At 46.4% G+C, this 25,526-nt stretch overlaps 1 protein-coding gene across 3 annotated transcripts in view; it reads left to right on the plus strand.

Moving 5' to 3' along the window:
- EXT2 (exostosin glycosyltransferase 2) overlaps positions 1-20,384 on the plus strand; it is a 144,429-nt gene extending 124,045 nt beyond the window's left edge. For 2 of the 3 annotated variants that reach the window (XM_023239782.2, XM_019812300.3), the window contains exons 11-14: positions 9,099-9,242; positions 11,386-11,514; positions 13,254-13,336; positions 19,618-20,384. In XM_023239782.2, the coding sequence (XP_023095550.2) occupies positions 9,099-9,242; positions 11,386-11,514; positions 13,254-13,336; positions 19,618-19,756 (495 nt within the window). In that variant the 3' untranslated portion in view covers positions 19,757-20,384. Of the gene's footprint in view, positions 1-9,098; positions 9,243-11,385; positions 11,515-13,253; positions 13,337-17,030; positions 18,141-19,617 lie in introns of those variants that run through there. The other variant, XM_019812301.3, reaches the window with a different exon arrangement.
- The last annotated feature ends 5,142 nt before the right edge of the window (positions 20,385-25,526 follow it).

Raw genomic sequence — 25,526 nt, forward strand, 5'->3', positions numbered from 1 at the left:
CAGTAAATATCTGTGAATTGAATGTATAAATTAATTGACAAATAGGAATACTCCTATCTCTCTATCCCCAAACTTTATGATTTTAGCTTGCTGCTTGATTGCCTTTCTAGAACTTGACATTAGGATTAATATTCTTAACATTAGATGAGTTAAGATGGAATGAGTCTGAATTTTTAAAAAAATGCTGTTGAGGACATCCTTTGTTTTGACAGTTTGGACTTTAAAAAGAAATTGTTTTAGAATGTTTTATTTATTATTGAGAGACAAAGAGCGCAAGCGGGGGAGGGACAGAGAGAGAGGGAGACACAGAATTTGAAGTAGGCTCCAGGCTCTGCGTTGTCAGCAAAGAGCCCGGTGTAGGGCTCGAACCCACAGACCATGCGATCATGACCTGAGCCAAAGTCGGATGCTTAACCGGAGCCACCCAGGCGCCCTGACAGTTTGGACTTTATTTTAGTTTTTGCCTTTTATTGTAAGGAAATGCATTTTTTGGAAATGCATGGGATATAAATAAATGAATAATTTGAAAGAGTCCCTCAGCTGCTTGATTCCCCACCAGGACATTATGGGGTTTAAGCAGACGTATAAGGAGGGCATTATGCTGAATTAATTCATGCATAATCAGTTTGGAACCACACTGATGCTTCAGCCAGGATTACAGAGTTTATGGTCAGTGCCACTTCTTCCCTTTGCACGGTGAGACGAGAACAAAGTATTGGCCAGTTTTGTAGTAGTGTCCCCGATTGCTAGGCGATGGAAGTCACCAGGGCAGTGACCTGAAGTAAGGAGGGTTCCCCCTTACTGGACAGAGCTCGTATCTTTGGTCCCCCGTCTTTTAAATTGAGCCTCACCAAAATCAACTGGAAACTCTGAAGCCTCAATAATAGTTATTCATAAAAACTAAAGTTTCCGTTTTCCACTCGATTTAAAGGATTTAAAGAGAGTAGCCATTTGACTTATCACTTTTCTTCTTTTAACTTTATTAAACAATCCCATGGGACCAGACTTAGAAATAGTATCCCCCGTCCCCCCCCCCACCCCGAGCTGAGGTCATGGAAATAAAAATGATTTCATGTTTAGTGTGTCCTGAGGAGTGTGAGATTGGAAAACCCACGACCCAGTCCTGACCCATCCCTTACCCCTCCCGTCCCCTCAAACTCACGTCTTTCCTTCTCTTTGTTATTCTCTCTCGGGAGATTCGTTGCCTCGTGAAAGATAGTAGTGGAGTTTAATCTTTCATTCGGCTGCTTTTTGCTTGTATTTCCTTCTCTGTCCCGAGCCTCACCGATTACCAGGATCCAGCAGACCCACGGATGTCATCTGTGGGGTCTCACTAGTTTGCTGCACGGCTGACAGGACTTCCTTCTTTTAATGGTGTGAGCATGTGGCTTTCTTTGCTAAATGGGAACCACATTCGTGAAGAGCCTTCAGCTTTTAGAAGACGAATGCCAGGGGGGAGCACAGGGTTTTGTGGGTCTCCCCACCTCCTCTCCCTACCCGTTCTACCCTCAGCTTGGTCAGTACGCGTGCGTGGCTCTTCCCGTGTCTGCACTAGCACCCGTGTAGAACCCCGGTCCCGAATGCCATTCCAGACAGCACCACCTGACTTCTTTGTTTCCCAAGTGGGGCGCTGAGTGTGGGGAGATGAGGCGCTTTTCAGCCTCGGAAGAGTGGGAAATCCTGCGACTTGATGAACAGATGCCCAGGCTGGGAGTGAGGCTCCAGCTTCGGCTCGAACGGACAATGTAACGTTGGGAGGGCCTCCTCTTCTCCAGCTGTTTTCTCATCTGTACGGCGAGGGAGCCGCACAGAACGAGCTCTGCCTTCCGCGTGGTCTCCAGCTGCGGATCTCTGAAGTGGCCTGGGCAGGGGCCAGCAGCTCAGACCGCCAAAGCGTGAGTCTTCTCCTTACCATCCACAGAAGACCCCTGGTTGTGCCATCGGGTGCGACGGTACAGATCAGGATGAGGAGAATGTTTCAAAGCCAGCTCCTCCAGCAGGGTCTTCTTAATTGTGGTTACCATTGCGGGATTTAATGGTACACTCTCTCAACTCTGGCCAACCCCAGCCTGTCTCTTTGCCTTCGTCACGGCCCCGAGTCCGAAGAGAGAACTCGAAAGGAACGGGAGAGCATGTCTCCCAGCACCAAGGCACTGACCTTCAGCCAGACTGGGGCAAGTAGAATGGCTGCCCAAATCCCAGAAGCCTCCCCATGATCCTGGCTTTGCTGCTTGGCTTATTTTAAGCAAACCCTGGCCTCGGATTGGAAAGGTCTCTCAGGCAGACTGAAGTGATCCAACAGGTAAATCTTAATACTTAACACGGCACGTACATGTGTTTGTCAAAATCAACCGGCGTCAGGGAACTCCAGGTGACAGCTCAGGGCTCCCTCGCTCTAGATGTCTAGCGTTGGCATTTGACTGCATCCCGGGTGTGGTTGGAGGCTCTTTGGCTTTTTGGCAAGAAGAGAAAACTACCAACGCAAACTGCCAACCACCGGTGTGACTAAAACGCATGAGCTGAGGGGCGCCTGGTGGTCAGTCGGTTAAGCGTCCGACTTCGGCTCAGGTCATGATCTCACAGTTTGCGACTTTGAGCCCCGTGTCGGGCTCTGTGCACACAGCTCGGAGCCTGGAGCCTGCTTCGGATTCTGTGTCTCCCTCTCTCTCTGCCCCTCCCCTGCCCACGCTCTTTTTCTTTCAAACATAAATAAGCATTTCAAAAAATAAAAAAAAAGCATGAGCTGAAAATGAAGCCAATCAACTCAAGCCCCAGTCTACTTCTTTTCAGGAAATTCCAAATATAAAAGGTGAGCTTTGTTCCTGGAGGGCTGAGAGTGAATCCGATAACTGGCCCTTCTGTGGAAACTAGCCAGGAATTGGCATGCAGCCAGCTAGCCCTCTCCCATCTGGGCAGCATGCAGGACAAGCCCGAGGGAAGAAGGGCCACTAATCCAAAGACGTTCGAAAGTCAGGATCCCGGCAGCTCTGCCTCCGCTGACCCAGGCGTGTGACCACGGGGTTTGGGCTGGTTCCTGGGGTTCTGTTCCACTCTGATGGTTAGGGATGGACACAACCCAGGGGCCGTGTACAAGGACAGAAGTGAAACCCCAGCCCGGTTTGATGTGCCTTGGATCCATATTTCCCGCATTTCCCTCACTGCTTCTTCGTCTGTCTGGGCTCCCGACTCCTGATACATGTGGTATCCCTCTCACCCAGTAGCAATATCCCTGTGGAACTGTGTCTTTGAACTGTGATGACTATAGCAGCCCCTTCAGAGAGTTGCTTTTCTCCTAAAGCTGACCCATGATTTCATAATTGCATAGCCCAGATGGGTACCACCTGTTGTTACACCTTCCCCCTGCTCCCCCCGGTCTGTTTCCTGAATCTGTGGTTAGCACACACCCTGGGTTTAAAACGCACTCTCCAAGTTAGCTTGGAATATAGTGCATTAGCTAGCCTCTTTTCAGGAACATTTGTTGGGTACCCATGTGTGAACGGTACTTTAAACCAAAGTTAAATAATGCGGGCCGCGTACTTTAGAGACTTACAACTCACAACTGATCCCGGCTGGGTTAGTTTCTTTGGGAGTATGTCAGTGAGGAAGAAGATGGAAGATTTTAGCCCTGAAAGGACATTAGAGGTCATTTGATCCAGCCCCTCTTTTGCAGATGGCAAAACGAAAGCAGGACCACCTGAAGAGTTTGCTCGCACAACTCCTCAGTGGCCGGGCGAGGCCTGGATCTGCTTTGGCCAGATCCTCTTGGTGCGCTTTCTGTAGCAGGTGATCTAGGCTGCCTCCTGTGCCTTTGAAACAAAGATGGACGGTCTTAGTTTGATCAGCTGGCATTGGGAAGCCACAGAAGACCTCAGGAAGTTGGAGGGAGGGAGGAAGGGAGAGAGGAAGAGAGAGAGAGAGGGGAGATAGATAACTCTGAAAACAGCTCAGTGAGCATAGCTGGGAGTTCAGAGAAGAACAGATTTCCATAATCCAGGTAAGGGGTGGTCAGGACCAAGTTTGTAAACCTTTGAGTGGAAGCAAACAGCATGGTATTACCTTGTTCAAACAGTGATGCGGAATTGGCCCCTAAATGTAAGGATTCTGTGTCTCCCTCTCTCTCTGCCCCTCCCTCCCTCTCTCTCCCCCCCACCTCTCTCTTAACTCTCTCACTCTCTCTCAAAAATAAACATTAAAAAAAATAGATGAGGACAGTCTATACAGAGGACTTCAGCAGTGCAGGCAAACCGTCGAGTAATGGCTTAGTGACCTGAGCAGAGCTGTGGAAGCACTGCTACTAGAACTCCAGGGATATCGTGTGAAGTTTCAGATGCCCGCACTGCAATATATAAAGGCATCTGTTAGTAATGACAAAAGGCTGACCCCGGAGCATTTCCCTGAGGTAAAAAGAGAAAAGCTGAATCAGAGTGGGAGCTGGGTAGCCATGAGGAGAGGGGGTGGAATTAGAGTTCTCGCTCTTCTGGCTGGGAAGATGCTTTACTGTCTACATAATCGACTTCGTGCTACACTGGGGCTCGATCAGAGAGGGCCCATCCTGCTCGGCCCCACTCCGTTTTGATCCCGTAGTCAGCTGCAGAGTTATAGATGAAGTGACAAGGATGGTCTCTTGATTGTATCCAGCTGCCTGGAGTAAGTCAAGGGCAGAGGGGCCCCACCTGAGGAACAGCGCTCACCCACGGCTCCAAAGGAATCTGAAGTTCAGGACACCTCTGATGCTTTTAGAACAGCGTAGTTCAGCATTCTGTGACCCAGTGTCACCGAATTAAGTCCCTGTGGAGGGAAGTCTGATAAGTGGCTTCAGCCAACAGGAAGAAGACTGAAATCCTGACGGCGTTTGACCCTAAAACCGAGCCGGTGTTGTTATGGTTGCTGCCAATGGGGGCTTGCAGAGAAGGACCCGTGGGAAAGCGCAGGGATTGCAAAGCTTTGTTGACTCAAAGTAGATGCGGGGAAGATGCAGCTTGCATCCGGCAGGGGTGTTCCCCACCCCTGGTGTTTAGTTTACTTACTTGTGCCTGGAGCCCTTTCAGAAGCTCTTTCATTCCGCTGAGGTGACTGCGGCAGCGGCGTGACTTGAACAGGCAGGTGTCCGGTGTTGGCAGAAGGAAACTGGCGGTGCGTTTCACGGAGGGTGCTCGGGCCCACAGACCAAACAGCAGTTATGGCTCACATGCTATGTTGTTGCTCTGCGCTCTATAAAACTGTAAGAGTATCATATTATTTTAATCTGCTGAAACACAAGCCCCAGAGTAGGAACACAGCAGCAGCCTTACACATCCGAGGAAATGTTTGACACGACTTCGTTTGTCTGCAGCTATTATGACGATGGCTGTGGCTGATTAACTCTGTTGGTTACAACATGGTGTTAATGAGGCCAAGGTTGTGGGTTTGAGAGGTTTCACACAAAGGAAACCCCAGGCCACGCTCAAGACCCAGGTCAGAGAGCCCATAAAAGCACGTGGATGATCACAGGCGGACTGGGTGAGACAGTGTAATGACTCAGCGAATATCCCTTATCCGCTTCTGGAGAAGCCGTTTAAAACATGTGCTTTGGTGATGGTGAATTATTACCGTGATCCTCACACGCAAGGGATATCCCAGTATTACTCGTGGTAGCTGTCGAGCGGTACCGTTGCAGACTTTCTGAGTAAAGGAGGACACTGGCTGTGATCTGCAGTGCCTTCTTGTGTTCTCAGCCTTTTCGCCTGCGAGAGCCTCCGTGTCCGTACGTTCAGAAAGTGCGCGTGGAACGCTGCCATGCGCGGGTGCCGTTCTTTGTGCTTGAGAAACCACAGGGAAGAAGACTAAACTTCTGTCCTCATGGAGATAAACAGTAAGGAAACAATAAATAACCAAAGCAATTTCAGAAAATGAAAGTTTGGTGAAGAAAAAGATGGGGTGAGGGGATGTGATGGAGAATGGCCGGGTGGGAGAGGTGTTCACCTTGGCTGGGAAAGTGTGAAAGGGCCTCTTAAAAGTAGGCGCCATTTAAGCAGAGACCTCACTGATGAGCAAGAAGCAGCTTTTTGAAGAGCTGGGACAATATCCCCGTCGGAAGAAAAAGACACAGAGGTTAGGATTAAAGACCAGAAAGGCCACTGAAACGTGGAAGAACATGGTAGAAGAGGTTGGAGAGTGGGGTGCACCCTTCAGAATATGCTAAGGAATTTGGCTGTCATTCTGGTCATGGGAACCCATTCTTTGTTTTGTTTCAGAGCTATAGCATTTCTTAAAGATTTTGGGGGTGTTGGGTTGAAGTGTGTCCCTCTAAGAAAGATATGTTGAAATCTTAACCCTTAGTAACCTTATTTGGAAATAGGATCTTCTCGGGTAATAAAGTTAAAATGAGGTCATTGGGGTGGGCTCTAATCCAGTTGGACTGGTATCCCTATGAAAAGGAAAATTTGGGGCCCAGAGACACACACACAGAGGGAGGAAGGCCATACGAAGACAGAGGTTAGGAGTGATGCACCTACAAGCCTAGAAAGACCCAAGATGGACAGCCAAATGAAGCTGAACAGCAAGGAAGCATCCTTCCCCTATAGGTGTCAGAAGGGAGCATGGCCCTGCCAGCACCTTGACTTCAGACTTCTAGATTTCTGTTGCTTTAAGCCGCCTGGTGTGGTGAGTCTGTTCCACTAGCCCTAGCAAACTACAGAAGGGGCGGGGGGCGCTGGCCCACTGGCTGTGCCTCTGGGCAAGCAATGACACATCCTCCCTGGACTCAGTGACACCTAGGCATTGAGGAAGCCTCTGCTTGCTGCAGCATGTGACCATATGACATATATATGCGGGGACATATATGATGAAGATAATATTAAGATGTATATATGTGTATATATATATGTGTGTGTATATATATGTATATATATACATATGTATATATGTGTATGTATATATATGTTGTATATATATGTATATATATAACATATATATATGTATATATGTTGTATATATATGTATATATATGTATACATGTGTATGTGTATACATACACATATACACACACACACACACACACACACACACACACACACACACAATGGGATACAGCCTGTTGGCTGAGTTACCCTGTGTAGAATACAGATTTTTCTCAACTTGCCATAGGGTTACCTGATAAGCCCGTTGTAAGTTGAAAATGCATTTAATAAACCTGATTTGCCAAACATCCCAGCTTAGCCTATTCTACCCTACAAGGTGCTCAGAACACTTACATTAGCCTACAGTTGGGCACAGTCATCTAACACAGAGCCTATAAAGTTGAGCACCTTGTGTAATTTATTGAATACTGTACTGAAAGCGAAAAACAGAATAGTTGCCTGGGTACGGGATGGCTCTAGATGTATAGATTGTGGACCCCGTGGTCGCATGGTGACTGGAAGCTGCAGCTTGCTGCCACTGCCCAGCCTCATGAGAAAGGATCGTACTGCAGATTGCTAGCCCAGGACAAGATCCAAATGCAAAAAATTTGAAATACGGTTTCTACTGAATGCGTATTGCTTTTGCACCATTGTAAATGTCAAAAAAACGTAAGTTGAACTATCCTAAGTTAGGGACCATCTGTACTCTAATATTCTTTTAGGAATAGTCCTCTTAGAGATACTCTATAAATAATGGTCTGGAAGGGTGAGAGTGGAAGCAAGGAGATGAGTTAGAGCCCTGTTAACAACAGTCTAGGTGAGAGAGGATGGTGGTTTGGGCTGGAGAGAGGGGTGGGAGAATTGGCAAGAGGTGGTCAGAAGTAGAGCCAGCAGGACTTGCTGATGGATGGGGTGTGGGGAAGCAGGAAAGGGAGGAATAAAGGCTGTCTCGTAGCTTTTGGGCTGGGGCAGTCAGGTAGCCGATTTATTGAGATGAGAAGATTGAGAGAACGGCTTATCTGGGGACATGGAATCAAGAGTTACATGTTGGCCATGTTAAGTTTGAGATGCCTGTTTATCCAGTGGAAGATATTAAGTAAGTAGTTGGTTATCTCTGGAACATTCTGGGCCAAACAAATTTGGAGGTCAGTAGATTATAGAAGGTATTTAAAGGGATGAAAACTAGTTGAAATTAGAGAGTTTAAAGAATAGGGCACAGGACTGGACCCTCAGGAGCCTTAGAGGCCTGGTAAAGGATGAGGAATCATGGTGCTGAGACATGGCAGCATGAACAGCTGGTAAATTGTCAATACTCCTTAATGATACGCACTTCCTCTTTTTTAAAGGTTAAACTAACTTACACAGAAATACACGGGGAAAGATCATTGGAGGTACCCCACCCCCAGTATACCAAATTTTGTTTCACAAAACCGTATCTAAGAACCTTTCCAAATGTGGAATTCAGGTTTTGTTTTCAGTGTGTTACATTATAGAATCAGGCACATTCTCTACACATGAGGCTTCTAAAAGGCCATAGGAATGGCTGTGTGCTCCAGAGAAATTGTTTTGTTTTGTTTTGTTTTTTAAGAAACAGAGACTTTCTAAGGTTTCACAATTGCCAAATTTAATATAAACTAGGACAGTTGAGTTGCACGGTTCCATTTATTCTTCATGTGTGCATTCATTAAAATTGGAACCTATTTCCATAATCATTTGTTAAGGGATTACCTACCTTAGCCCAATTCAGTAAGCTATTTCTTTTTTTTTTTTTTTTAACTTTTTTTACTTATTTTTGAGACAGAGAGAGACAGAACATGAGCAGGGGAGGGGCAGAGAGAGAGGGAGACACAGAATCTGAAACAGACTCCAGGCTCTGAGATGTCAGCACAGAGCCTGATGGCGGGGCTCGAACTCACAGACTGTGAGATCATGACCTGAGCTGAAGTCGGACGCTCGACTGACTGAGCCACCCAGGCGCCCCTCAGTAAGCTATTTTCAAGCAACCGCAGGAAGATTTGGAGGAAATTAGAATCCGCATCTGTCTTTGAGTATTGACGGAATAACTAGCACCTGTTTAATTGAACATCTTCAGGGGCCCATTCTGATCTGAGCTGGTGAAGAGTTCAACCTGGCGAGTCTGCATACCATGTGTATAACTTAGCACTGTGCTCCGTCGTCGTCTGAACTGGGAATTGATCGTTGATGTATTTCTTGCCTTAGGTGTGGCGGGAATTTCCTGACCGGTTGGTGGGTTACCCAGGTCGTCTGCATCTCTGGGACCATGAGATGAATAAGTGGAAGTATGAGTCGGAGTGGACCAATGAGGTATCCATGGTGCTCACGGGGGCAGCGTTTTATCACAAGGTAAGAGGGGGGCAGCAGGCGGGGGCAGGTGGGTCTGAGGTGACCCAACCGAGCGCATGCTGTTTGTTCTGTTTGGCCCAGTTGAATTTCTGCTGAGTTTAGGAAAAATGTTCTAGTCAGAGGGCTTATGAAGGCCATGTCGTGTCGTGTGTCAACTACACTAGTTAAGGAAGAAAGGCCATGTTGTGTGATTTTTTTAGTTATATTTCTTATTATACAGATAACGCATATACTGCTATTAGCAAATATGGAAAATTCAGAACAAATGTTATCATAGAAGAAAAGTCACTTGTAGTCCCATCACTTAGAGACAATCATTGTTACCGTACAGATGTTTTTTGCGGTTTGCCTTTTATTTATTTACTTATTCACGTACGCAGACTGTTGTAAATATTCTCATTAGCCTGCTTTTTGCATGTATTACGAGTTTTTTTAACATTAACATTTCTTCGTAACATAACTGCTAATATGCTGTTGTATTAATATTCCATAAATCGTGTGTAACTATTTTTCTATCACTAGATGTTTAGATTGTCTCTAATTTTTTATTTGCTATTTTATTTATTTATTTATTTTACTTTTTTTGTTGAGAGAGAGAGAGTATATGAGTGGGAGAGAGGAGCAGAGGCAGAGAGAGAATCTTAAGCAGGATCGAAGCTCAGTGTCGGTCCCATGACCCCCAGCATCACGACCTGAGCCGAAATCAAGAGTTGACCGCTCAACTGATTGAGCTATCCAGGCACCCTTTGTGTTTTTTGCTTTTGGTTTTTTTGTTTTGGTTTGTTTTGCTATTTTAGATAAGCTTAATATCTAATGCTTAAATAGTGATCAGTATCCATTTTCATAATTGTGCTTGTGATAGATTTCTAGAAGTAGAATTACATCAAAGGGAATGAACATTTTGGGGAGGTTTTGATACATATTTGTCTGTTGTTTTCAGCATTGTTTGCACCAATTGCACACCCAGCAAAATATAGAACTATCTTACTATTACCCCTCCTTGCATGACATATGTAAAAAGAGAAAAATCAAACTGAGCTGTTTTGATAAGTGAAGACGGATCTTACTATTTTCACTCTGATTTGATTACTGTGGTTGAAATTCCTTTTGTGTCTTTTGTGTTTCCTCTCTTCTGAGAATTGTCACCTCATGTGTTTGACTTTTTTTACTAGGGAGAGGTTGAAGAGTGCGTATTGGACTTTAGAATATTCGGTTTGATAGCTGAGTGCCCCTGGGAGTGTATAGTTTAATTGAACTCTAACAACTTGTCTGTTGTCAGCAGTAGCACAAGGTACTGATGTCAGGAGAACATCTGTGTGTCTGTCCACCCCAGTGTAGTTAAGTTAATGAGATGTATTGTAGTGATTGCTTGTTGGTATCTCGGCACTGCTGTGTATTTTTCAGGGCTCTGAATTTAGAAATGGGTTTTTGTTCTTAGCAATAAATAAATAAATAAATAAATAAATAAATGTTTATAATTCTTGGAGTTTATGGTAGTACAGTGTGTGCACTTTTTTCTCCATGAACGTCCACACTATTTCATACATGTAAGTGATGGAAGTAGCAGAATTGCCTCATATGTATTTTACTTTAAAAAACACATACTGGGGTGCCAGGTGGCTCAGTCGGTTAAGCGTCAGACTCTTGATGTCAGCTCAGGTCATGATCTCATAGTTCGTGAGTTTGAGCCCTGCATCAGGCTCTGTGCTGACAGTGTGGAGTCTGCTTGGAATTCTGTCTCTCTCTCTCTCTCTCTCTGTCTGTCTCTCTCCCTCCCTCTCCTTCCCTCCCTCCCCTTCCCTTCTCCCCACCCCCCCCCCCACTTACTCTCTGTATCTTTCTCAAAAATAAATAAAAATCATGACCTGAGCCGAAATCAAGAATCGGATGCTTCACCGGCTGAGTCATCTAGGTGCCCCAACAATAGGTGAATTTTAAAAGAATGACAGTATTAAAGATACTTGATCCCCTGACCAAAAGCATTCTAATACTTTTTACAGCCTTGTGATTAATCCTATGAGAGAAAGCTTGTCTCCGCAATATGATTAAGTGATTCTTTGTCTTAACCATCCACCATTAAGTGGCCCCATCAACCGTGGCCCGCTGCCATTTGCGTCTTTCTTCTTTTTGTCTTACCTGACAGTATTTTAATTACCTGTATACCTACAAAATGCCTGGGGATATCAAGAACTGGGTGGATGCTCATATGAACTGTGAAGACATTGCCATGAACTTCCTGGTAGCTAACGTCACGGGAAAAGCTGTCATCAAGGTAGGAGGCATGCTGGTCCAGCTCTGCTGCTAACTTTGTGATCTTGGGCAAGTCTTTGTTTCTCTGAGCCTGAGAAGTTCTCATAACTATAAATGAAGTGTTGGATTGGATGACTTTAAGCTCTCTTTTAGCTTTAAGATGCAGTCACATTGTAACGCTGAAGCTAGGCTTTGATAATTTAAACATATTTTCTTTTTTTAAAATACAGTTTCTTTAGTTACAGTTTTTAATCTCCAGTATGAGAGATAAAGGCTGTAATGGTCAGTCTACAAATCACGTTTTTAAAAAACTTTATTCTCAAAGCTGATAGGGAATCTAGATCTGTTAGTTAAAGAATGCAACTTACATCTTTCTTAAAGTAGCTGATTTTTATTTTTTATAGACATAGAGAAGATAGTACACTTTGTACAATGATAACTGTAGTTTTTCTAAACATTTTAAAATATCAGTTACCAGTTTTTAAAAGTATCTTTCCCTTAACATATTAAAAGCTAAGAGTAAAAAAAATAAATAAAAGCTGAGAGTACACAAGGATCACATGGGGATCTCTGTATCTGTAATGGGTGTCTGTTTCTGAAATGTAGATTTTGCTCCAACCCAGATCCCCAGATACGAAGAGAGAGTTTCCTTATTTTTATGAGTGGAATCATCCTGACCTTCTTTCCTTCCGAATTCGGATTCCATATAAAAATGGGCTGTGCTTCAAGGACAGATTCCTATAATGGAGTCTTGCCGTACTGGAAGTACACTGGAAGCGTGGTATGGCCCCCACTGATTGTTCATGCTGTTAATTGAGGGGAGAAGTCAGATTAAACCAAAGTGACTAAAAAAGAGGAAGAGTCCCTATCTGTAAGCTGCAAACTTGACCCAGTCCTCCCCCTGCCCTCTAACTTAGTCAACAGCTCACTGCAAGAAAAAGTCCAATATGTAAATCACAAACTTAGTTTTAAAGGAACCCCTCTTATCTCCAGAGCTGCTTTTTGATGTGCTTCAAGCGATTTTAGCTGTGCCGGCTCACTCTGGACAGTCGTTCCGGCATCTGTGTGCTTCTTAGCCTGGCCTTAGTTATCTAGCATTCTCCCCCTGCCCAACCTCTCTCTGCTCTTTCTTTAGCTTCACTGGGTTTGGATAACAGTCTCCCTGGGTTTGCTAAGAAAATCGTTAGGAGTTTAAGGTTCGGGAGAGCGGGAGGGAGAGTCAGGGAAAAGAATTCAGAGGGCGAGAGACCATGGGATTTTTTTCCTGATTGAAGGGAATTGCAAAAGAAGCTGGCACCTTCAGGAGCATGGTGCTGCTCAAAGCATTTGCCATTAGCTGGAAGAAGGAAAAAGAGTGCCTGTTGGAACCGAGGTTACGGTGAAAGTTATGGGAAGCTGTATTTCATCGCCCTTATGGCTGCAAGAACAAATGGTGTTTATACAAGGACCTTGGCAGTGAGAAAACAGTCATTAAACAGGAATTAAGGAGCTTGTCATCACCACTTCTTTCCAGTTACAGAAGGCAAAAGCCCTCCAAGCCTTTTTTATTGGGCCCTTGTGAGTTGTGCCGTTGGCCAAGCCAGACAGAACTGAATGGAGGAATGGCGAGGGGTGTGTGTGTGCGCGCACGCGCGCGTGTGTGCATGTGGAGAGAGCAGGAAGCTCAGCTTACAGAACAGAAGCATGCAGAGTGTTGTCACAAGCGTGATTTTATCGTCCTTGGCACTGACGGCCAGGTGTATTTTTGTACTTCTCTGGCAGGTAACACCGCGAAAGAAATTCAAGTGTCCTGAGTGCACAGCCATTGACGGGCTTTCGCTAGACCAGACGCACATGGTGGAGAGGTGAGCGAGCCTCTAACCAAAAGTCTGCCCTAGCCTCTGATCCCCATTTCCTGCCTTGGGCCTGTTTATGGGACTTGTTGGAGATATAAGGACAGCAGCTGGTAGCCATAGTCACCTCCTTTTGCACTGTGGGAATTGGGTTAGTTCAAGCCCAGGTCACCCACAGAATTAATTTGGAATGCTACTCACTCAATTTGTAATGGCCGGAAGGGTCTTAAAAATATAGCTGGCCTTAAGCTCCTGAAGTCAGATTCTCCATGTGGACTAACAGTCAGCCATCCACAGTCATTTGGGTGGAGGCTAGTTAATTCCAAGAGAATACGGCATTGTTTTGCAGGGTATCTCCACGTGACAATAAAAGTTTGATTAGAAGGAATGAAACCAAACCTAGAGACAAATTACCTTTTCTGACCAAACACCTACCAAGAACAGAATGGAAAGCACAGCTCTTTACATTACAGAGTGGGAGGAGCAAGTCAGCTCTGAAATCCTCCTTTTATTTCACTTCACTCAGTCACTCAACAAGCATACTTTTGTGTGAGACATAATACTAAGCCTCGTAGGGGAGCGGATGTAAAAGGAGTGGGAAACCTACATCTTCCCTTCGGATCGTTATAATCTTTCCCTAGACCTCACCATTCTCACTTGTATCCTGAAGGTCCCCAAGCTTGGCATCTCCTGAATCAAACCTAATTCTTCCAAAAGGCAGCTCCTTACATAAGACAACAAGCCCGGACATCCCGTAGCAGTGCTGTCAGGGGACCAAAGTGCACTCAGGGAAGGTTGTAGTGGCCCTTAGAGAATGAGATATCTAGCGCAGGTGTCCACGGGTCCCATGTGGGTCTGCTTGCAGTCTTTCTGAAATCTATCCACCGTGTTAAAATCCTTAAAGCCTGGAAGATCTTTTTGTGCAGAAAGTTGTTTCACTTGGCCTGGGTTCTATAATGCTTTACTCCTTCATATTCCTACTTCTTTCCTACCCTGTAAATAATCCTTTTATCTCTTTCATATATAAATATTTTACCCAAATGACATGACTTTTATTAATTGTCAGTGTGAAATAACATATTATTGTGATTTGGGAAATATCTGTCACGGGTATCATAGTTACTACACAGTCAAGGGCGGTCACAATGACTGTCATAGCTCATTCGGAAGAGACCCCAATTATAGTTATATTGGAGTACACGAAATTATTATTAAACCCACCTCCATTCTTTGTGTTGGGAGAATTCATAGCATTAAGCAATTGGTTGTTGAGTAGGCTGAGTTAAAATGATGGGGTTGTATGGTGTAAGATAGGAATTTTAGGGACCAACGTTGGCCTGATAATGGCCTTGAAGTTCATGCTAAGGCTAAGCAACTCTTCTCCAGCACCACTGAGATGACCAATGTAAAGAGACTTAAAATACGGTGAGAGAGATTTAAGTTAGATATAATTATTATTAAACACTGACTACAGTAACTAAGGGAGATGCGGGGGCTTCCTGTTGGGAACAGACTTTTGAAAATAGAATAGGTGACTCCCCAGATGTTGTTAGGCTTAAATCAGATTCTGTCAGAATTTATAATTAACAGCAACACACACACACACACACACACACACACACACACACACACACACACCTGTGTGTGTAACAATCCAAAGCTATATGTGATAAGTACCATAAGGGAGGCTCAGAATGTTATAATTGGTCAGAGGAAAGAGACGTGGCTTCTCACTAGGTTGATTACTAGGAATAATTTTGTAAAAGATGGCACTTGAAATAAGCCTTCAAAGATCACTAAGATCACTGGACAAGAAGAGGAGATCCCAGGCAGGGGAAACCAGGTGGTTGAAGGTTCCAGTCATCAGGTTGAAGGTGTATCTGGCAGGCAGTTAGGGGTCCGGTGTGGCTAGAGTGTAGAATTCTGTCCTGTTGGTGCTAGACCCTGAAGGACTGCCCAGTGAAGGAGCTTGAACGAACTTCTTCAGGCTCTGACATGCCGTCGAAAGTTTTTGAACAACGGAGCTTGATCAAAGTATTGTTTTGAGATTAATTTGGAAGTGGTGCAGAGTAGAATGAAGGCGAAGAAATTGACGAAAGTACATATGGAAATGGGAAGCTTGAGCTAAGTTGAGTGTGGAAAGGAAGGGATGGATTAAATATTCAGAGATGCTTTTTCACCCAAAGGAAGATATGCTATCACTTGAGGTTATGGAGAAGGAATTGACAGAGGGAGCTTAGATGTCGAGTCAGGAAGAGTGGTAGTACCATCAACAGTGTGAATAATACAGTCAGGGGGAGACGGCCAGCTAAGGGAGGAGGGAACACAGATGGTTGCACCTTTAACAGTGTAATTAACAAGGACGGGAGGAGACTTTAACCATGGGCAAAGTTGGAGAACAGTCAGGTTGGTGAAGATTTGGGGGTCTTTCCCTCTGTATGTGCAGATGTAGATATGGAGCAAGCAGTTGGAAATGTGGAACCTTCAGGAAGAAGATGAAAACAAAGGTAGATATCTGAAAGACATCTTCCCAGAGATGGCCACTGACTGAAGAAAAGCCAAGGGCAGAATCTTGAGAAATTCTGACATTTAGGAGACAGAAAGAGTCACGAAAACAGAGAAGCAGCCACCAGAGAAGCCAGGAGAGACCCAGGGTCTATAGTGCACAGAAGCAAGGGAGGAGCAGGAAACATGCAGACTGGGAAAAGAGCTTTGAATTAAATGGTCATTGGTGACTTTGAAAAAAAATAATGCCATGGAGCAGTGGGGCTTAAGGGTTATGGAGTGTGAGTCTGCGGTGAGGAAGTAGAGTTAGTGTATGTAGAATACCCTTTTGAGAAATTTGATAGGGAACAGAGGAAATCAATCTGGAAATCAGAAACTGGGAGCAAAACTATTTGGATTAAAGATTGAATCACTAAATTATTATATAAGGCACTTAGGTCAGGAGGGAGGAAGGCATGATTTAAGCCATCGTGGGCAGATCCAGAAGTGGAGTTACAGTTGTAGAATGGTTCATTTGTTGTTTTTTCTTAATAGTTCCCTTTGCCAAATTCACATTTTGCACAAAACAGTGAAGCAAGTTAACCACTGTGCAAGTTATGACCTTGTGTTGGGTTTTGTGGTTTAATAAGCTTATTTATTCTTATATTTGGGGTCTTGGAGCAGAAATCACAGTTGTGTAGGAAAGTAGCTTTTACTGCCAGCATCCATTTCCAGGATGGTCTGTTAATTCTTTAAGAGCCAGAAGACTATGTAACTGTTCATTTCGACCAATAGCTTCAACAAGGTAAGGGAATATGGCAGACGGTGCTGATCTTAAGAAAAAGAACACTATTCTGATTCAGGCCAGTCTTTGTTCAAATTATGGATTTGTCACTTAGTAGCTATCTGACTTAAGACAACTGATTGACTTTATGCTAAACTCCAATCTCCTTATCTCCTAAAATAGGTGTATTAGTAACTATCACATTACAGTGTCCATTCATGGGTTCAACAAATATCTATTGAGCCTCTTTGTACCAAATACCGTGTTATATGCTGGGGATGAATGAAGTAATAACATATGAAAGCCTGTAGCGCGATGCCTGGCAACATTATTTCCTCCCCAGTTTCCCCAGCATTAGTCCTAAAGGCTCCGGGTTACTTCAGGTAATTGCATGTGTTTACAAGGAAAACAGAAAACCATTAGTCCTTTCTCCCACAGACACTTCCAGCACTTCAGAGGTAGACATTGGTGGTTCTCAGCCTGTCTGTACTGGATTATAAAACCAACCCAGGGGAGCATTTACTGACAAGGTGGCCGGACCTCTGACAGAACAACGCAAGTCACCTACCAGCCACCACCAGACTCACCGTCTACCCCAACCTGTTCCCCAACCCAGATGCCCTGTGTGAAAAGGAGGTAGACAACACTGTCAGTACCTGGCCGGAGAGTTAAGGACCTTCACCACTCAGAGTAGCCGGCGGCTTCTCCGGTGCAGGCTGCATGGGGAGAAAGAAGCACTCACTAGGCCTGGGTCAGCCAGGGGCAGCCGTCAACAAGTCAGCTGGCCCGAGCCCCAGTGGCCTCCTGCCTGTGGCCCGGCCCTGTTGGCAGATCTGTTTACAGAGGAGACATTGTGCTCAGTCTTCTCCAGCGGGCCAGGGAGCCGCTATCCTCTGCCAAGAACCATGGCTCTTCTTTAATACGTACCCACCGGTACCTGTGTTGTGTGTTGGGCCCTGCTGGGCTTTGCTGGCCAGAGTCTACGGGCATAATGACTGGAAACTGGAAGAATCTGTACATGTTTGTAGGCAGAACAGCTGCCCAAAGTAAGACCTCGGAGAGACTAACTTTGTCTGCACTGCCCTGACCCTGTACCTCGAGGAGAGGGCGGCTGTTGTGCTTCCTCGGCAGCACTTTGAGGACACGCCTCGGTCTTTTCCCGGGTCCCCTCTCAGTTTGGAACCTCAGCCGCCACCTCCCGAGTCTCACAGGAGTGGTGGCAGGAGGCAAAGTCATTGCCTCTGCGTTTTGGTAGGGTGAGGGAAAGTACAGAGGCTCTCTTGCCAGTGCAGGCCTGGGCTGCACACCCAGCTCCGGCACTTTCCAGCTCTGGGGCTCAGGCCTCAGCTTTAACTTGTCGGCCCATAACAGGAAGCTGCTGTAAACCAGCCGTTGGGCATGCCAAGGGGGATACTTTAAGGAATCAATGAAATCGTGTTTGTAAATTATCTGGCACATCATAGGAGCGCAAAAGTCGTTAATTTCCAACCGCTCCACTTGGACTCTAGAATTGTGTTCATAAATAAATTTGTATCATCTCATAATTAAGATTTTTTAGCCTCAGGAGCCAGACTGCCTGGGTTTGGTGCTGCCTCTTACTGTTATTTGGCCTTTGGACATATTACTCAGCCTCTCTCTCTCTCAGTCTTCCCAGTAGAAAATTGGAATAATCATAGGACCCACCCCCTAGGGTTGTCGGGAGGTTGGAGTGGGTTCCTAATACATGCAGGGCACTTGTAAGGCAGCCTGGAATCCATAATAAGTGTTAGTTGCTGGTTCGTGGTGGTGGACACAGGCATGTTATTAGCTCCAAGAGCTCCGAATGAAGTGGTAACACGTTCTCTTAGAAACGTAATAAGAGAAAGGAATTGAGGATAACTGGCTTCTTTATTAATTGGTTTCTTCCCCAAGCTCAGAAGACTCAAAAACTTACTGATTGAAATAATTTGAAACAAAGCTCGCAGTGTCTCGGGACAGGAGAGGCTTCTGGTCGGGGTCTTGGACTTCCACCCCTCTTGGGGAAATGGTTCTGCCTCCGACTGGTGTGTTCTTACCCTAGCTGTCGGGTGCCGTGGGCCCGACTTGAGGGGAGAGAGCGCTGACCTTTCTGAAATGCATCCTTGAGGTCCCCCTGACTTCAAAAGCGGTGTTTATGGGCTTGTTTTCCCTCTGGTCCGGATGCGGGAGCGTCCTCATTACCCGGCTGTCACACTCAGTTGGCCTGATTGACCAGAGCCGTTTCCCCGCCAGCGTGCCTGACCCGCTCACCTCTGAGGAGATGGCTCATGGGCTTCAGGGGGCGGTATGGAGTCAAGGACACGGCGTCTCCCCTCCTGCAGCGCTGCTGGGCCGCCCTGTCCCTAAGCCCTGTGTCGCTGCTGGTTCTGACACGGGAGCGGCTGGCCCGCTCTCGGGGAGGAGCTCGTGGAAGGTGGCCAGCAGTTCTGGCGTCGCCCTGAGAAACACTGGTTGAGCGAGTGAAGGGCTTACTGTTTGGAAGTGAGCCTCACTGCCCGTTACCTTCTGCCTTCTGTTGCTGCTGGTGTAAGGTCCTCTCTTCTGCTTTTTAAACTCCAGTGAGCTGAAGCTCGGATCCAGGCGCCCCTTCCCTCTCTACCCTTTGGCCTCTCTTTAGCTGGCAGAGACGGGGTTAAGAATTGTTCGCAGCCGATCCACCTTGGTTTGAGGCCTGCTTGTAGTGACGGGGAAGAATGACTGGAATTTGAGGGGGAGGGGGAAAGAGACTGACCTCTGCACAGGCCAGTGACCTCCCGCCAGCATCCTCTGTTCACTCTCTCCCCCTGAACTAATAGTCACAGCACCCCCAGATCACTTCTTGTGTCCACACCCTCCCAACCTTTTCTAAGAACCTGGGAGCAGGCTTGCGATACTTGGATTTCTTTTGTTGATATTGAGTAGTGTATGTATGTTGCTCTCATGTGTCGGCCCCTTGAACATTTTCTCTCTTCTCCTTACCCCTTTCCCTCTTCACCTGCCTCCCCCGCGCCCACCCAAAACGCTTCAGGTCCGAGTGCATCAACAAGTTTGCTTCAGTCTTCGGGACGATGCCGCTCAAGGTGGTGGAGCACCGAGCTGACCCTGTCCTGTACAAAGATGACTTTCCCGAGAAACTGAAGAGCTTCCCCAACATCGGCAGCTTGTGAAACCCATCAGTGACGGAGGTCTGAATGTGACGCGTGGACAAAGTAGGGGAGCACGGCCTCCCGGCACCCTGATATCAGGGTGTGGGGGACCTTCAGTTGACACACTGGACTGTGACACCTAACCTGCTTCCTCGAGAACTGGAACCTGAAGAGAGCGTCTAAGCACCTTGAGCGGTGCGTGCGCTATTCTAGTGTTTCTTATGACCCCGATGGGTTCTTGCTGGAAATGCCAAATGGGAGCCTTTGTGGCATGCTCTGGGTTTAAATGCAGCCCAGGCTCCCTTTGTTTGCAGGGAACAGTCTGAAAGGAAACTTCACTGACCCTCAGACTGTAGAGCAGACAGAACTGTCAACCATGTTCGATCTGGGGAAATCATGTAAATCGTGCCCATATCTCACCTTTAGCTATTTCAGATCAGTGACTTTTTAGGAGGAAAAGCCAAACCAAGAATTTGGCACAAAATCCCAGCAGCTTAGAGGGATTTGACCCATGCCCTAGGACCTGAGGCACTGGACCCAGGCGTAGGTGGAGAACCAGGTGCTGAATTGGGATCCTGTAAATTCCATGAACCATTCCTCTTTGGTTTGGCTTTTTAATATGATTAAAATAATTTTTTATTCCTTTTTACAATATGTCTTAAATGCTGATTATTGGTAACCCAAGGAACTTTCTTTTTTGTGTGTATTTTACCTCCATCTTCTGGCCTTAACTCCAGTCTATTTCCAAACCTCCTACCACGTCCAGGAGGACACACAGCCAAGAGGAATATCTGGTGCCATGTGCCTCAAGCAGATCTCCAAGCTGTAAACATTCTAAGACAAGATGTCTCCCCAAACCTCCTAAGGACTCTGTTTGCTTCTTGATCAGATCCAGTCAGTTTTTCATAGGTATTCTTAGGGAAAAACAGAGGGCCTGTAATAACCATACCCTGAGTTGCTGTAGCTGGTACCGTGTTGTAAAAGTCGAGGCAGTTGTGATCCCCACCCCAAGGGGATTCCAAAATTTCCCTCCTTCTTTCGGTGTAAACTTAACGTTAGCCAGGGAGGTTCTGGCTAATGTTAAATACTGCTATAACAACTGCTTTGCCATAGTTGCCGGTATATTTAAATCGTTAAATTTCAGCATTTAGTAATACTGCACATGTGTGAATTATACCTCTTTAAGCCCTGTTGATGAACAAATCTACTCTGGCAAATGTTAGATGTTATGGATTCGAAACAGATTTATCTGGCTCTAATATTAAGATTAGCCACAGTTTGGGCTCTAGCCATAACATATGTCCCCAGAACACAAAATACAGAACAATTTGCTTGGAATATGGTTATAATTACTGAAACCTAGTTGTGTGCCAGTTGAAGTCACTAATATGCCACCCATTGTTCTCTTGAGTGACACGAAGGTGAATAGTTACTGTGCTATCGGTTTTAAACGTGTAGTTTTAACAAGAGTCACTTCCAATGTGTTCCTATAGACTTCGAGAGGTCAGAGAAAACTTCAGGAAGTAACAAAATTGAAAGCGGGAATCATGAGTTTTACTCTCTCACACTGAGGAGCAAGAGCCCGGGACTGGTGCTGGTGGAATGGGCCAGAAGGGACAAGACGCCTCCCCGCTCCCCGCCGTCTGTTCACGTTGCAGGTGCACACACGGAACCTGTGATTATTCCTCGTGTTGCATTCAAACACTGGTGCCTGATAAATACTTCTGATTTGAATAATTCTATTCCTGTCAGCAGGGGATATGGGAAGGCGCTTAGTCTCATATTCACAATCCTGGGGATGGTAGGATAGAAACCAAGAGACGGGGAATTCTGTTGTCACAGATGATGAGTACTGCTAACCTTTCTGGGGTTCCTTAGCCATTTTTCCAAGATTCAAGGTGGGTGGAAGGGTTGGGCCTCACATTTAAATCCCTGCCAGAAGCTAAGAACCGGGTGAACGTTGTATACGTGCATGTATTTCACCCCCGGTATTTTTCCCTCAGCATCGTCACCTCAGATTTTCTGCTCTTTTTCCCATCACTGGAATCCTCTGTTTTAGTGGCTGGCTTGTAATCCAGGTCTCCCTCTCTGAGGGTAAATATTTTCTTTCTTTTCTTTTTAAAAACTTTGTCAGCCCTTTGATTTTGGAAGAGGACCACTTCCATCTGAGATGATTGGGAGCCCCAGGGGGCTCTGTTAGTGTAACTTTATCACCTTGTTAGGAGTCACTGGACTTCTCAGGGCGTTAAAATTCCATTTAAGGCACCTTACTACCCCCAGAAATATTGTGGGTTAGATCTGGCAACATAGCATAAAACAGTATCTATCGCAGAATGAGTATTATATCCTAGGTACTTGAAACAAACCTCGGAGGTTCTATCCTACGAACAGACAGGTGGTGCAGGTCACAGGGAGAAATTCGGGGCAAGAATGTAGCAGGGGATCATGATTCATGGGTTCCGAGGGGCCTGGGGGCTCCACCCCTTTCTCTGTGTATTTATTTGCTGCTCACCAGCAACCCTCACCCATAAGCCTGGGTTGGGATCATCTGCCCTTGGGATGCCATAGAGCCGTGTTTCAGAAGCGGAACAATAATGCTAATTAAAATGTCATGTTCTGGCCTACAGCAGACAACAGCTGGTTTTAGATTAAGAAATCTTTTTTAAGAAATTGCATCCTGCTGGCCTGTACAGAAGATGAACCTGAGCTGGCCCTGGCCCTGGCCCAAATGTGTGCACTGAGTCACTCGCCTTTTCCCCCAGGGACCCAACTGGGATGAGCCAGTTTGGAATGCCAAGATTGGAAACACTTTTTTGCTGGTTAGCATTAGATAGTTCTTAATATTCTTATCTCGTGTGTTTTACCAGCCCTCACACGTGTTTAGGCAAAAACCTCCTTCTCTAGGAAAATTAAAGAGGAAAGCAACAACTTCTGTTCTCAGAATCTCTGGTTCTTTCCTGCAAATGATGCTCTACTGTCTCTTCTTCTTACTCAGTGTCATGAAGTTCAAAACCGACTATCCCGGTGCTCTGCCAAAGTCTGATGTACTTCCAACTGTGCTTCCAGCTTGTGGCTTTTAGGGCCAGTTTCTCTGCTGCCTTTGGGAGGCCGTGAGCATCACGCTGGGGTGTGCGACCGGGACTGGGAGCCAGAAGGGGCAAGCCGCTTTTTTGCTGTCCTCTGTTGAAGGAGTTGCTAATAACCCTGTGACCCCAGCGGCTGCCTGGAATGGTCGTCTCTGGCAGGAGTGTTTGAAAAGATGCAGGTTTCTAGCCACAGGCTCAAAAGATATGATTGCTGGGGTAAAATTCAAGACCCTTTGACGGTAGAATTCTTAAGTAGCTGAAGTAAGAGGCCGGCCGCTTGGGAAGTGGCTCAGTTCTGGCGAGACTTCGTGGCCGGGCACTGAGAGGGGCGGTCAGAGAGGGTCCCGTGGGAGCCCGGCTGGGAGGGAGAGGTTTGGGCACTTGCAGGTCTCGCACCGGCCACGCATCCTGAGCCTGGTGGGTCTCCTTCGCTTTGGGGACGGTGGCTTCTCTTGGGGCAGGCTCCCTTCTCCATCTCTTGGGGCCCAGGTTGCCTTCTGCTGCAGCAGCAGAAGCCGCAGCAGCTGCTCCTCAGGGAGCCGTGGCACAGCGAGGCGGGGACAGAGTGCTCAGTGGCCCCCGGCCTCTTCAGCCACTTCCTAGGAGCCGTTCTGGCAGGAGTGCTCACCATATTGGCAGGCAGCTGCCATCCAGGAAGACTCTGGAAGCAGCTTGAGCTTCCCACCGCAGGGCCTGCAGCAGGTGGAACTGGGGGGCCTGTCTGCTCACCTCAGCCCTGCTCTGTTCCACGCCTCCCTAAGAGCCTTCCCTTCAGAATATTCAGTGACACCGTTTTCTGTTTCTGAGTTAAAATCAGGAATAGCTTGTGGCCCCGTTGTGCCAACCAAGCATGGTCTGGCAATCTGCGAACAGTCTTCATTGACCTTCTCCTGGCGGAGGAAAGTGAGACAGCACTGTACTCTCAGTTTTAAGGTTTCCCCTCTCTTTAGGGTGGGAGCATTCTAAGCTCAACCCACACCCTCTCATCCGCCTTTGTCAATGTCAAAGGGACTGTCAGGTTTCAGCTTCAGGCTTTGTGACTTCCAGGTTCTCAGGGAGGAGGCAACTTGGTGCCATGGCTTTTTAATTCCAGACTCACTGTTGCTGGCATCACAGGGAACATGACTGGGCAGAGTTTGGCCCCTTCTCTCAGCCTTCCAGGCCTCTTTCATTTTCCAGCAACAACAGTTGAGTCACCAGCATCTGTGTCTGGCATTTCGTTTCCACAATCGTACAACCTTTTCAGGGCAGAGCTTTTTCTTTTCTTCTGTTCCCAAGTGGTTGGGCCCTTGGTGGCATTTCTTCCCAGTCCCCTGAAGGGTACAGAGCTGTCAGGCAGAAGACAAAGAAAGGGAAGGATGCCTGTGTGGCGCTCGAGAGGTACCAGGCCAGCTGTGTCTGCCGGAGGCTTCTCAGCAAAGCTCCCTCTTGTCTGCAACCTCTCAGGAGCGGCACATGGGCTGAGAGGTTCCAGCAGAGCAGGGACTGGAGCCCATATGTCTTAGACCCAAACCACCAGCCACTCCATCTAGAGTGCTTTCCTACGGAAGCCTCCAGAAGAGCCTTCCCTTCAGAATATGTCTATTTGGGCTTTTATTTATAGCCACCAACTTACATCATTAGCAACTATGCCCAAGAATAAACTCAAGGAATGCCTGGTTTTCTGGTAATCACAGCTGAAGCACAACCAACTAGTTACTGATCCAGGTGAGGTAAGAGGACATTTATTGGGTCGTTGAGTTTTTCTAATCATTCATCATACAAATACATCATTTGAATCATTGAATTCATCATTCAAATACACTTTTTGCTGGACTCTGTGCTGGGTCCAGGAAATAGAGTTGAATAAGACTCTGTCCTGAGCTCAAGGCGCTCTAACTCTACTGGGAGCTCTTGAGCTGTGTGAGATGGCATGAGCCCATCAGTGGCCAAGGACTCTGTATACCTACGTTTTAGCCCCAGCTGTAAATGAAGACTCCGTTAACACCATCTTCTCCGGTGTCTGGAGGCTGCAAGGGTTTTGTTTTGCTTTGTTTTTTCCCTCTTCTCTTAGCACCTTCCCCTTGAGTTGAACTCTAGCCTTCCTTGGTCTTGAGAGTCCACTCCCATGCCTCAGTTTCCTCAACTAGGAACTGGAGGCAGCAAGATCACTTAGACCCAGGATGGTGAGATGGGATGATGTATTAGATCTTTTCCCCTTCTCTCAGGGCCTTTGCAAGACTGTACCTGGTGATGCTGGCAGCCGGCCCTCTTCCGGCCCCTATTTCTGTTCACCCTGTTACCAGAGAGCTTGGGGGTCTGGATCCTATCTGGCCCCGTCAGGGTGGATTACCAAATGAGTGGTTCTTTTGCCCCAGTCCCTTTCCTGAGCTATAAATAAGCCCCATGTTTATTTTCTTATGTTATTGAAATGAGCACTTGGGATCTGGGCCTCTTGACGGGTCCAGAGAGCGTCCATCCGGTGCCTGGTGAGGGCCCTGTGTGGCTGGCTGCTGTCTGAAGCTATTTGGAGTCCTATCCCCTGTGTTCTGGATGTGGCTTAATTTCAATAGTAAGGGCCGTATGTAGCCCTGTATCTGCTGACTTTCAGGTTTCAGCTTTCTGCCAGCCCCACTGTCTGCTTAGAAGTGAAGTTGTGTTTCTCATTAAGGGAATAACAGCCACAATTGAGGTAATTAACGAAAATTGTGCATTGGTGGCACAGC

This window comes from Felis catus, chromosome D1, assembly GCF_018350175.1.
Source record: "Felis catus isolate Fca126 chromosome D1, F.catus_Fca126_mat1.0, whole genome shotgun sequence".
Classification (NCBI taxonomy): Eukaryota; Metazoa; Chordata; class Mammalia; order Carnivora; family Felidae; genus Felis; species Felis catus.